Raw genomic sequence first — 13,355 nt, forward strand, 5'->3', positions numbered from 1 at the left:
CCATCTGGGCTTGGATATCTTTTTTGGAAGTTTTAAAATTATGAATTCAATTTCCCTAGAAGTTGAAGGGCTGTTTAAATGATCTTTTTCATAATAGTTGAGTTGTGGTGGTTTGTGTTTTTCAAACAGTGATCCATTTTGTTGAAGTTGTCAAATTTATTTTGAGCACCAAAAAGGAGTCTACATTCTTTTTTAACCTCTCTACTGCTTTCTTTTACCTCCTGGTAGTTGTTAGTATTTTCCCTTAGAAATGTCAAAATTTGAAATTCCATAGCTCCCCTTGGCCGACCTATTATAGAATTGTTTCTCCTTTCTGCCTGTCTGAAATTTGTTTTGCTTTGTCTGCAAACATTCCCTCAGCACTGTGTTCTATGAGAGAAAATAAGGTGAGAACTGTTGATATAAAGTGCCTTATCTGTGTTTCCCTGGGCTTGCAGTTTAAGTTTCTAATAGTCAGGAACAGTGTCTTCTTTCTATCCCCCGCAGCTGCTTGTACAGAATAGATTCTTGGTAAGTATCTGTGAATGAATAACAACTTCATAAATACTTAGAAGAAAAGATAACCTCCTCTTCTAAATGTTATACAACACCTTCCTTGAATCTTTAATATTCCTATTGGATACTAAATATGTACATTGTGAGACAGGCACTTATTTGGTCATCTAGTGTAAGACTTTGAATATCATAAATATTGGTTAAGTCTAGACATTAGTACTGACTTTAGACAGCACCAGTGACAAAGAAATCATCATGTTATGGGCAAAAAAATGTTATGAATTTTGGAGATGGGGTAACAATCCTAGTACAAGACCAAGTAAATGATTATTTACACCAGTATAAAGTTTCATACATTTTCTTGGCTTATAAAATTCACGACTGTCTCAGCAGTTTTTTCACAGCACCTCTAGGACAAAAAGAATACCCATCCATTTGAAATTTGGTTAAAACAACTGTTTATGTCCCAACAACACCTTTTGGACACTGTACAGTTTCTCAGACCTTGGAGTCATAGTGGACATTCCACTGTCATTCCTCTTCCACATTGATTTTTCCCAGTATATGTTTTATCACAGCAGCTGCCAAAAATCCAGCTTCACAAAAAATATGGGATTATTGAAGGGAATGCAGCAGTCTTAACGTAGAAACTGTGAACTACCTCGAGCTGGTAGTTCACCCCATGTTCAAACAGGTGTTTTTGTACTTCCCTCAAAAACCTGAAAAATCCCGCAGTGCCCTGTGAGTTCGCTGTTGTGCCTTGGAGTGCTTTAGTGTGCAGCTTGCAGCCCTAATGACTGTCATCACAGAGGGTGGGAGGGAAAATCTCTCTGAAGGACTGAGGTGTCTTTTGGAGGGATGTGGGAATAGTGAAAAAGGATGTTTTGGGAGCATCAATGGGGACCGAGTACGTGTTAAAGATTGACCCATAATCTTAGCTAAATAAACCTTATCTCTTCTAAAGCTTTGAGTTAAATGCCATACATATCTAATATTCACTAGGGACTACAGTTTATTTCAATATTAATTTTTACTATTGTCAGTTCATATGCATAATATTTTTATTTTTCTTTAATACCATTGTCATACTTTTTATGTAAAAATAAAAATTCAGTATGAAACTCTGATGTTGATGTTGAAGGATGACTTATAGTCTTTGATTCTATCCTTATTACTTGTACTATTACATTAGCTTTTTAAAAATGTCACTTGAGTCCAATCTTTGTTTCTGACTCATAGAAACAAAATATAATTTTTGAGTCAATCAAAAGCTCTTGTTTTTTCTCTCTATTTGTGTAGAACAAATCACCTGCTGCAGTTACAGAACCAGAGACAAATAAATTTGATAGTACTGGATACGATAAGGACTTAGTAGAAGCTTTGGAAAGAGATATAATTTCTCAGAATCCCAATGTTCGATGGTAAGTTATATCACAACAAAATAATTGGATGTTGCTTTTTGGAACAGAAAATGGAACAAATGTGGGCATGTACTGAAGATCAGTCCTTGAGGATAGAACCTGAGGACATACAATGTGAGCATGACACATAATGAAAAACTTGACTTTGGTTCAGGCTGTACCAGTTTTTGTCTGAGATTTTTTAATTTAATAAAATAAATAAATAATAATAAAATTTTTATTGAATTAAAAATTCTACATACAGAATGGGAACAAGATCACAGAAATTACATCTTCTTTTTGGGACATTCTCCAGTGGTAAAATGGCAGTCATTCTTATGCACGTGTATTGCTTGTTATCTTTAGGTTTATACAATATATGTTGCTTTTATATCCTATTAGAGCAGTGGTTCTTAACTTTATTACTGTTATATCTAAGGGGTAAATTAGGAGTTTGGGATTAACATATACACACTGCTATATATAAAATAGATAACCAACAAGGACCTACTGTATAGCATAGGGAACTATACTTAATATTTTGTAATAACCTAAAGGGAAAAGAATCCCTTTGGAATAACCTCAGGGAAAAGAATCTGAAAAAAAAAAAATAGATATAGTTGTATGTCTAACTGAATCACCCTGCTGTACACCTGAAACTAATACAACATTGTAAATCGACTATACTTCAATTAAAAAAATAAAAATAAATATTATATCTAATCAAACAACTGTAATTTATCACAATGAGTTATAAATCTCCCTTTCCCACAAAGTTAGGTACATTCTGTTATATGTTTTTTGTTAAAACTTTAATTATGTTTAGGTATAGTTTTGAGGGATATTTTAAAACACATTATCCTGTCATATATCATAATATATTATCATGCCACGTGTACCGGTTGTTGTAGTAGTAGTAGTGTCCCAGTGGTTGGAGATGACGTCACGGCAATCTCTATGATACTCTTTAATCTTGGTGTCTACCTCTTGATAGGGTTGGGGGCAAAGCAGCAGTTTCGCAACCTGTGTCTGCTTTATGCCCTTTTTATTCTTTATGGGTTTTTTTAACGGGTTCATTGTTTCTAAATCATGGAATTTATGGAATGAGCATTTTAAGAGCAGAAGTTTAAAATGAGATGGCATAATAATACTTAAATTGTAGGCCTGTAGACCTGTGTTCTCATTCACCAAGCTGAAAATCATTACTCCCAAGAATTGAAGATTCAGGGACTTCCCTGGGGGTCCAGTGGCTAAGACTCTGTGCTCCCAATGCAGGGGGCTCGAGTACGATCCCTGGTCGGGAACTGGATCCCGCCTGCTGCAACTGAAGATCCCGCACATGGCAACGAAGATCCCACGTGCCGCAACTAAGACCTGATGCGGCCAAATAAATAAATAAATATTTTTAAAAATTAAAAAAGAATCGATGATTCAGATTGTGGTCTTTCTACATACTGGTTGGTGTGGCAGGCCTTGTCACAGTGTGTTAGTTCACTAGTGCCTAGGAAGAAGCTTAGCATTCGGTCAGCAACATCAAATCATGTGCTTCCAGCGATTCTCAAGAATGACTACATAGAGTTAAATATGTGATCTAAGGTTGTTGATAAAATATCTTCTCTTTCAGGGATGATATTGCTGATTTAGTAGAAGCTAAAAAGTTGCTTAAGGAAGCTGTGGTGTTACCAATGTGGATGCCAGAATTCTTCAAAGGCATTAGGAGACCATGGAAAGTAAGTGTATTACTATAACGGCATTATCAAAGCAAATGGCAAGTGCATTGCTATAGAAAGCCAATATTTATCTGTGTTGGGGGAAGTGGGAGGAGAAAGTAGAGCAGGTAAAGAAAATTTTAAACTATGTTGTGTTATTCAGAACTTTGTTTAGACCAAGAGCTACTGCAAGGTTTCCAGAATAAGAAATAGGTACAGGACTTCCCTGGTGGCACAGCGGTTAAGACTCCACCTGCCAATGCAGGGGACATGGGTTCGAGCCCTGGTCCGAGAAGATCCCACATGCTGCGGAGCAACTAAGCCCATGTGCCATAACTACTGAGCCCACGTGCCACTTCTACGGAAGCCTGCGCACCTAGAGCCTGTGCTCTGCAACAAGAGAAGCCACCGCAATGAGAAGCCCGCACACAGCAACGAAGACCCAACGCAGCATAAATAAATGAATGAATGAATAAATAAATTTACTAAAAGAAAAGGAATAGGTACAATGTGGTATTTGGAAAGTTGGACACATAGCAGATTTATAATGAGCTTATATTTGCAAATATGAACAGGTCACCTAATGCAAAAATACTCCATTTTACGTGTTGTGTTGCAGAACTTACATCTGTATTTCTTGGAATTGTTCTTAAGAAATTAATAAGGTATATCTGTATCTAATGAGTACTTTTTAAAAGTCATGGGCTGATATGAAAAGAGACTGTCCATAAAAGTCTTGGGTTTGGGAAATGTGCTAATGGCTAACTCTGTACTTATTTTTAAAAATTCTTGAAAGGTTAAGTGATAAGCAAGATACAAAATTATAGACATACAGCTATGTAAAAAAAAAAAAAAAAAACAAAACTAATTTGAGCAAAAAGACTAGCAGGAAATATATCCAGATACTAATAGTACCTGTGTTAGGGTATGATATTATATCAGTACTATAATATTGATTATATTTTTTCTCATCTCTTAGTTCCAATTTTTTAATAATGTGTAGTTACCCTACTTTTGTAATGGAAAAAGTAAATTTGTGATAAAGTATCCTTCTGTTTATCTTTGTCTTTTACTTGTCTTAATATTATGTGTAAGTTGGTTGAAAATTGATCCTTAGTAATGGAATTCTTTTGAATTAGAACAATGGCACATAAATCCTTCGCTGATGCTATTATATTCCCAACAGGGAGTGTTGATGGTTGGCCCACCTGGCACAGGAAAGACCCTCCTTGCTAAAGCAGTAGCTACTGAGTGCAAGACAACGTTCTTCAATGTCTCTTCATCAACTCTGACTTCCAAATACAGAGGAGAGTCTGAGAAGCTTGTTCGTCTTCTGTTCGAAATGGTGAATGCTTGAGCCAACCCTAATGATTCTTTACCTCTAGAAGGGGGGAAAGTGAGTTGTAACTACAGCGCGTAGAATCGCTAGGCAGGATGCTTTTGTGCCCAGAGTGTCATTCCTGTGCTCTTGAAGGTAGAAAATTTTTATTCATTACTAACATGAATAACTTGCTTTTCTCTTTGACTCCTTTTCTCTGGAGGAAGGGCTGTCTCTGTTAGCTTATGGACATGCTCGTGTTACGGGATCTGCATTACTGATCTGCTATAGGAATGTGAAATTATCAGGGTTTTTAAATCAGGCTTAGTTATAGTAAATGCAGTATTAGAACAATAATGAGAAAAGGTGAAAATCATAAGTAGATATGGAACTGAGATACCTCCAGTCTATTAACTATATCAAATACCCTGAGTTTAATTAACCAGTCTTTGGATTAAGTTCTTCGCTTCTTTGAGTTTCTTTTTCCTTCTTCCACTGCCACTCATCTGAGTATCAGTAGAAGAAATGTAATTCAGCAAGTTCTGGTTGAGTGTTTAGTTTGAATTCAACAGCTTTTTAGACTTCAGACTTTAAGTTTCACTTACTATTTCCGTCTTACCTCATTTAAGAAATTGTGTAGTTATATGCATGAGGACAGAGTTATGTTTATTATATAGATAGTGAAAAAGATTTACATTCCTGGTCATGGTGGACAAAACCTTAGGTGACCATGCTAATATTATACCAGATCTTCCTTCCTAGGCTGAGAATAAAACAAACAAAACCCCTCACAATTTCATGTTATCTGTTTTCTGTAAAGGCTTCTTCCTGTTTCAGTTCCCATTTTCTTTCTCCTTCAACTTCGATAATTCATAAGGCAGGATGTAAATTCTGACAGGTTCTTATGGATTATTAATAGTCCATCCCACAATAGGAATCTAATGGAGAACCTCTTAGATCATTTTGAAAAATTAGCTTGCTATTTGCTTCAGGGGTAAAATTATATTGTCAGTATTCCAGAATAACTAGGCTTTTTTAAAATGTAAGCTAGGGGACTTCCCTGGTGGTCCAGTGGGTAAGACTCCGCACTCCCAGTGCCGGGGGCCCGGGTTCGATCCCTGGTCGGGGAACTAGATCCCGCGTGCATGCCGCAACTAAGAAGTCTGCATGCCGCAACTAAGACCCGGAGCAGCCAAAATAAATAATAAATAAATAAATATTTTTAAAATTTTATTAAGAAAAAAATGTAAGCTAAATAGGGTGAATGGGGACTTCCCTGATGGTCCAGTGGTTAAGACTCCATGCTCCCACTGCAGGGGGCACAGGTTCAAACCCTGGTTGGGGAACTAAGATATCCCGCATGCCAAAAAAGAAAAAAAAAAAAAAAGTAAATAGGGTGAATGGCTAAGTGTGGCGTCTTTAGAGTCAGGTGGCCTGGGTTTAGATCCCACTTCTGTCACTTTCCTAGATGGCTAACTGTGGGAAAATTCCTCTCCTGTCCCTCAGTCGCTTTATCTATAAGAGGAGGACAATAATTTAGGACCTACCTCTGTAATGTTTGGAGGGTGAAATCAGCCAATACATGTAAACTGCTTAATACAGAGCCTGACTCATAAGGACTCATAAATATTAACTGTTACTGTTTAAGAGTTATTTGATATTTTTTTTTAATGTAGGGTTTTATATTAAGGAGAAAGGACTATTTTCTTCTATGAGGGAAAGCCTCTTACAAAGTGGTAATTTGCAATATTTTTGTATACTGCGGTTTATAAAAATATATCAAACAACTTTTTTACTGGCTTCCCTGGTATTGCCTAGGAAAACCTTAACCATCTTTAAATAAATCCTGGCTTATCTGGAGCGTGCTACTTTGAGTTGCCCACTTGAGCAGCGGCTCAGTCGCAAACCAGTGCCTGCAGATTGGAGCTTCTGCCTGTCTGAATTTTGGTTATGGCTCATTTGAAACCACCTTGATTTTCTTCTGTTCATCATATGGACTTTCTCGAGGAAAATTGTACTGCCTCTCAAATCTTGGTTTTGACTACAGATGACTGCCTCTCTCTTGAGTGCCCCTCCCCCCGAATTTCAAAGTGAGCATTCCTCAGGGCCTGTATTTTGAATAAGGCCACTTAAATATTACAAAAGTCTGTCCAGGGTTTTTCACGTGACATGGTAACAAACACATATAAAAACTTAATTGTATAGTTTTTGTTGTATTGTCAGGAACTTTCATTTTCAAGTGTCAGAAATCTAATCAAATGAACAACAATCTCAGTTGCTCCAGCAAAATTCCAGAGATTAATGTTTGGTCTCTTTTGAGTCACATGCTTATGCCTGGACCCTCCTGGGACTCCAGCAGAGTTGGCCTCTCTTGAAGTAATGGAATAAGAATGAGAAAGAGATGATTTACAAATGAAAAAGGGAGCTTCTCTTATCAGAAGGAGTCGTGCTGTGCAGGCAGAAACAATTGGTTTCCTCTCCACGTCTCTCTACATTACTTTCTCAGGTCATCCAAAGCCAATTTTAAATGTGTCACATAGCCTCTGCTTTAAGTCAGACCTTTCTACACACCCTCAGTATTTGGGAAGACTCAATCTAATAATTTTTGCTTGAAATTTAATTTTTGTTGTTGGTTCTGTTAGTAGATGGTTGCTGGCTAGAATTTCAATTATAAATTTTCTTGCATGTTTGCTTTTTTCTTTCTTTCCCTCCATCCAGTTTTTTTTTTTTTCTCCTCTGTCTGTTTCTTGAAAAGAAAGTACAAAATTTTTTGTACACAGTACCTAAGATCCAAGTAGGGATACCTTATTAAAAATGTATTATTAGGGCTCTTGGTTAAGAATCTGCCTGCCAATGCAGGGGACATGGGTTCGATCCCTGGTCCGGGAAGATCCCACATGCCGCGGAGCAACTAAGCCCTTGCACCACAACTACTGAGCCTGCATGCCACAACTACTGAAGCCTGCGTGCCTAGAGCCCATGCTCTGCAACAAGAGAAGCCACCACAATAAGCCCGTGGACTGCAACGAAGAGTAGCCCCTGCTCACCACAACTAGAGAAAGCCGGCACACAGCAACGAAGACCCAACGCAGCCAAAAATAAATAAATAAAATAAATAAATTTTTAAAAGTGCATTATTATCCATCATTATTATTATTATTATTATTATTATTATTATTATTATTATTATCTTACTATCCCTTTGGAGGCAATAGATGACTTAGAATTCAAGTTTTTAACTAGAAAAGAAAGTGAGATTTAACTATTAGGATTTTCCAAGTGAACAGACTAAAACTGAATCTATACTTTGGAAGCACTGTGCTTTCAACACAGTTAATCGCCTCTTAGAGGATACTGAATTATAACCTCATGGTCCAAAGAATTGATGGACTCAGTACAATTGCGTGTTCAAATCTGTAATGTTCACTTGCTATTGTGGACTTCCATTTTTAGAAGAACCTTTAAAATGCTGTTAGATCACTTAAGCTCTGTTTTGAGAAATCTTTGCCATCATTTACGTTCAAGCTTTCTTGTGCAATGATTCTGTAAGTTTGGATTATTTTGCTTAAAAAATGATTAACAATAAACATTAGTTACTATAATAAAATGCTTCTTATCAACTCTACTCCAATTAAAAAAAAGTCTACTAAAAACAAAAAGAACAATAAGTAAATAAAATTAAATGCCTCTTCAGTCTCCTTAAGAAACAGGTGATAACTATTGAGTCTTACATAGCTGTTTACTAGATAATACTTGACTAGATCTATTAGTTAATGGATCAATCTTCCCTGTCCTTTGGTTTGGGGAAGAAATGCATTTAAGGTACAAAAATAAACTTGGGGGATATAATTCAGCCATAAAGAAAAATGAAGTACTGGGACTTCCTGGTGGCGCAGTGGTTAAGAATCCGCCTGCCAATGCAGGGGACATGGGTTCGATCCCTGGTCCGGGAAGATCCCACATGCCGCGGAGCAACTAAGCCCGTGTGCCACAACTACTGAGCCTGCACTCTAGAGCCCGCGAGCCACAACTACTGAGCCTGCCTGCCACAACTACTGAAGCCTGCATGCCTAGAGTCCATGCTCTGCAACAAGAGAAGCCACTGCAATGAGAAGCCTGTGTGCCGCAACAAAGAGTAGACCCCGCTGTCTGCAACTAGAGAAAGCCTGCACACAGCAACGAAGACCCAATGCAGACAAAAAAAAGAGTGAAGTACTGTACATGCTACAATATAGATAAACATTGAAAACATGCTAAGTGAAAGAAGGCAGACACAAAAGGCCACATATTGTATGATCCCATTTATTTGAAATGTCCAGAATAGGTAAATGCATAAAGACAGAAAATAGATTTGTGATTACCAGGGGCTAGGGGGAGGGAAGTATGGGTTATTTTTGGAGGGCAGTGAAAATGTTCTGGAATTTGATAGTGATGATGGTTCACTAAATACTGAATTGTCACTTTAAAATGGTTTAAGTGGTGAATTTTATGGTATATGAATTTTATCTCAAAAAAAAAAAAACTGAGGCCATTTAAATTGACCTCTGATTGACAACTTAAGAGGATAAAAATCAGTTGACCCTTGAACAACGTGAAGGTTAATCTGCATATAACTTATAGTGAGCCCTCTGTATCCACGGTTCCTCTACATCCTTCGGTTCAACCAACCACAGACTGTGTAGTACCGTAGTATTTACTATGGAAAAATATCCACATATGAGTGGACCCATGTGGTTCAAACCCGACTTGTTCAAGGGTCAGCTGTACTTGTATTAGTCAAATGAAAAATGGCAATTTAATTAGAATCCCTTAGAGGGAATCTATGTGATTTTATTTAAGGTAATGGTTCTCTTTAACAAAAATTTTTCTAGAACTTTAGAACACTTGTCAGTATCTGTAAATGTCTTCCCACCATTGTTGTCCATATTATTGTAGTGTACAGGATAATCCTGTATTTATATGACTCATAAACAAATACATGTTGAATATAATCAGTTATAGTGTTGAAGAGTATAAAAAATTGCCATGTAAGATTTAAGTGTATGATAGGTCTATACTGGAAGCTATATCTTAGCTGTTCCCGTTCTATCCTCTCTCCCCAGTCTTAGGCAAAGGGGGCGCGAGGCACAGGGTGGCAGGCTCCACGGCTCTTTTCTAATTGCTAAACTATAGATGACTTTTCCATGAAATAAAAACCTCGTGTTGCATGGCTTCTCCCTTTAGGCTCGATTTTACTCTCCAGCCACCATATTTATCGATGAGATAGATTCCATTTGTAGCCGCAGAGGGACTTCTGAAGAGCACGAGGCAAGCAGAAGGGTGAAAGCCGAGCTGCTGATTCAGATGGACGGTATGCGAGTGTCTCTGCGTGAGCTGAGCGAGCCCCACTCACAGTGCTGACCCACACAGCCCCAGTGACGCGGGGCTGGCCAGTAGGTCCTGGAGATTGCCGGCGGTAAACTGGGGGCACTGACAGTGGTGACACACCAGCAGTTATGGCTGTTTATTCACAGGACACCCTCTGTCATACACACTGATCTCATTTTAAGCCATGAAATTGAAACAAATGCTGATTAACTGGCCTTAGAGAGGGATATGTATGGTTTTGAAGAATTTTTTAAATTGCTATGTAGTTGTGCTGAACTAGTCTTTTGATCAAATCTATTTTGAGTCCTATTTTTTGCACACTGCAAAAACTCATTTTTCTTGGACCACAAATTCACATACGTACCAGTTAGCTTTATAAGTCTTAGGGAGGCTTGATGATTACCCTGCTTTTAATGTTGTGCTAAATATTTGATGATCTCTAAGTAGCTGAGCTTTGTTTTTTATTTTTTTACTGTGTTCTTATCCTTCCTCAAGGTGTTGGAGGTGCTTCTGAAAATGATGACCCTTCCAAAATGGTTATGGTTCTGGCAGCTACTAATTTTCCCTGGGATATTGATGAGGCTTTAAGACGACGGCTTGAAAAAAGAATCTATATTCCATTACCATCAGGTATCTTTATTTGAATCAGAAAGGTCATGTTAACTCTTAGGTAGTTTTGCTTAGAAATTTTAAAATTTGGTATTAATTAACTTTCCTTTAAAAGACAAATGTAGGATGTCTTTCCTTATTTTAACTGGTTTGGCTATATCTGGAGACTAAAGCCTTGATACTAGGAAATTTAAAATTCAATGAAATACTTCAATTTTAAAAAATAAAAATTAATTAATTAATTAAAATTTAAGAGTAAATACAATAAGAATAGGTCTTAAATTTTTTAAGCAAATGAGCTCTAAGAATTGGAAAACAACTTCTCAAAGTAGACTGGAGAAAAATAAAACATTGTTTATGTTGAAGGCTTATATTTTTAAATTTGCTTCTACCAATAGCAAAAGGCAGGGAGGAGCTATTACGAATAAGTCTACGTGAGCTGGAATTGGCTGATGATGTTGACCTTGCAAGTATAGCAGAAAACATGGAAGGTTATTCAGGTGCGGACATTACCAACGTGTGCAGGTATGAATTATTTTGGAAGCATAGGTGTTTTTTTTCTTTGTTTTTTGAAGCATAGGTTTTTGTGGGTATAAACTTCTATTATGAAGTTTTTATGCTGAATTAAGATAGATGAAGAATAAAGACCCACATTATAATCTAGTCAGAGACACAAGTTTTGGTATTAAGTTAGTGTTAGCTAACAGCTTATCTCCTGTCTCTGTGATGCTTATTCTTTATATTATGGTACACTTTTAATAAAATTTAATTGCTATCTTATTATATCCTTTTAATTCTTCTTGGGCTTTTTGCTCAGATTCAACTGCTAAAAAAACAACTCAAGAACAGGCCTTATAGTCCAGTACTACATACGTATATGTAATAAGATAATTACAGAATAACATACGCACTGAAAAATTTTTTTGTTTACACGTTTTTATTCAACCAAAACATCATTTTGTGGTTTTTTGTTTTTGCTTTTTAAATTTAAAACCTAGGGATGCATCCTTGATGGCAATGAGAAGGCGTATTGAAGGTTTGACCCCAGAAGAAATCAGAAATCTTTCAAGAGAAGAAATGCACATGCCTACAACTATGGAGGATTTTGAAATGGCTTTAAAAAAGGTTTCTAAGTCAGTATCTGCTGCAGACATTGAAAGATATGAGAAGTGGATATTTGAGTTTGGATCATGCTAAATTCTCACATGTAAACTGTGAGAAACCTGCATTAAGTGTTTGAATAATAATTAAAAGTAGTATTTCATTGCACCAAGCGCTATATTTTTTTAAATTTTCATAATGGTAAGAGTGAAAAAAAAAGTATGATTCTGAATAAAGGAGATTTTTTAAAGTTACAAGCAAATTTGTTTTACTTTAGCATTACTGTATTTCTCTTTCACTGACAACATATGTTGCAGCACAGATGCTATTACTTAGCTTGGAAAATTGTCTTGTATGTACATCTAAGTATACCATCTTCTCTTCCACTGCCTGCGGCCGCTGTTCCTTCTAAAGAATAAGACTGGCTCTAGCTCCACAGGTGCCAGTGGATAGCTGAAAATTCCTGAACATTTTTATACAAGTAGCCATTTGATGCATGAACCACACCCAGTGTGCTTTCCTTCCTGCGTGGTGTTATGGTAACTTCCCTCCTCGTCCTGAGAGAGCTTTAAAGGCCCTTCATTTTACTGTGCATTTAAAAGGAAAAAACAATATAAATCTATATAAAACCTTGCCTGCCTGACTTTATTCTGCCTGTGTAAGAGGCTGCACTGTAGGCAGGTAGGTACTTTTAAGCCTGTGCTGCTCTCTGTAATCCAGTGAAACTCATTAACCTGTCACTCATGGATACAAAGCATAAATAAAATATGTAATTGTTAATGGTGGAAGTAAAAGTTAATAAGTGAAATAAAGGTTAATGGTATAAAATTTAGGTAAGATTTTATTTATAATTACTTGTACAAAAACACTTACTGTGGCATCCCAACCATAGAAAACAGCCTCACAGGTAAGGAGAGAAGTCAGGATGGGAATTGCTGACTGCAAAGTCTACACTCTCCAACAAAAGCCTCCTACATTGTGCACCTCACTAGAATCTTCAAGCTTATGCTTAATGGATGAAATAAGACCCTGTCATCATTTAAAGTTAGAACTGGTGATTTTTAGCGACTGAGAGAGTGAGGAGGACATACAAAAATAAAGTGTTACCAGCTGGGTGACTTGAGGATCAAATTGTAAACCGCATACTATTATTTATTCGTCTATAATATGGAGATAGCACATTACAGGGCTGTTATTCCTTATTAAAAACAGCTAGGCAGGACTTCCCTGGTGGCACAGTGGTTAAGAATACTCCTGCCGGACTTCCCTGGTGGCGCATTGGTTAAGAATCCGCCTGCCAATGCAGGGGACACGGGTTCGAGCCCTGGTCCGTGAAGATCCCACGTGAGTCCGCGT

At 37.1% G+C, this 13,355-nt stretch overlaps 1 protein-coding gene across 1 annotated transcript in view; it reads left to right on the forward strand.

Annotated features, from left to right (window-relative positions):
• KATNA1 (katanin catalytic subunit A1) overlaps window positions 1-12,202 on the forward strand; it is a 34,575-nt gene extending 22,373 nt beyond the window's left edge. Inside the window, exons 5-11 of the mRNA XM_068551402.1 lie at window positions 1,795-1,916; window positions 3,520-3,625; window positions 4,791-4,949; window positions 10,146-10,272; window positions 10,785-10,919; window positions 11,297-11,423; window positions 11,897-12,202. Of these exons, the coding sequence (XP_068407503.1) occupies window positions 1,795-1,916; window positions 3,520-3,625; window positions 4,791-4,949; window positions 10,146-10,272; window positions 10,785-10,919; window positions 11,297-11,423; window positions 11,897-12,095 (975 nt within the window). The 3' untranslated portion in view covers window positions 12,096-12,202. The remainder of the gene's footprint in view (window positions 1-1,794; window positions 1,917-3,519; window positions 3,626-4,790; window positions 4,950-10,145; window positions 10,273-10,784; window positions 10,920-11,296; window positions 11,424-11,896) is intronic.
• Window positions 12,203-13,355: the final 1,153 nt, after the last annotated feature.

The sequence above is a fragment of the Eschrichtius robustus genome, chromosome 9 (assembly GCF_028021215.1).
Source record: "Eschrichtius robustus isolate mEscRob2 chromosome 9, mEscRob2.pri, whole genome shotgun sequence".
Lineage (NCBI taxonomy): Eukaryota > Metazoa > Chordata > Mammalia > Artiodactyla > Eschrichtiidae > Eschrichtius > Eschrichtius robustus.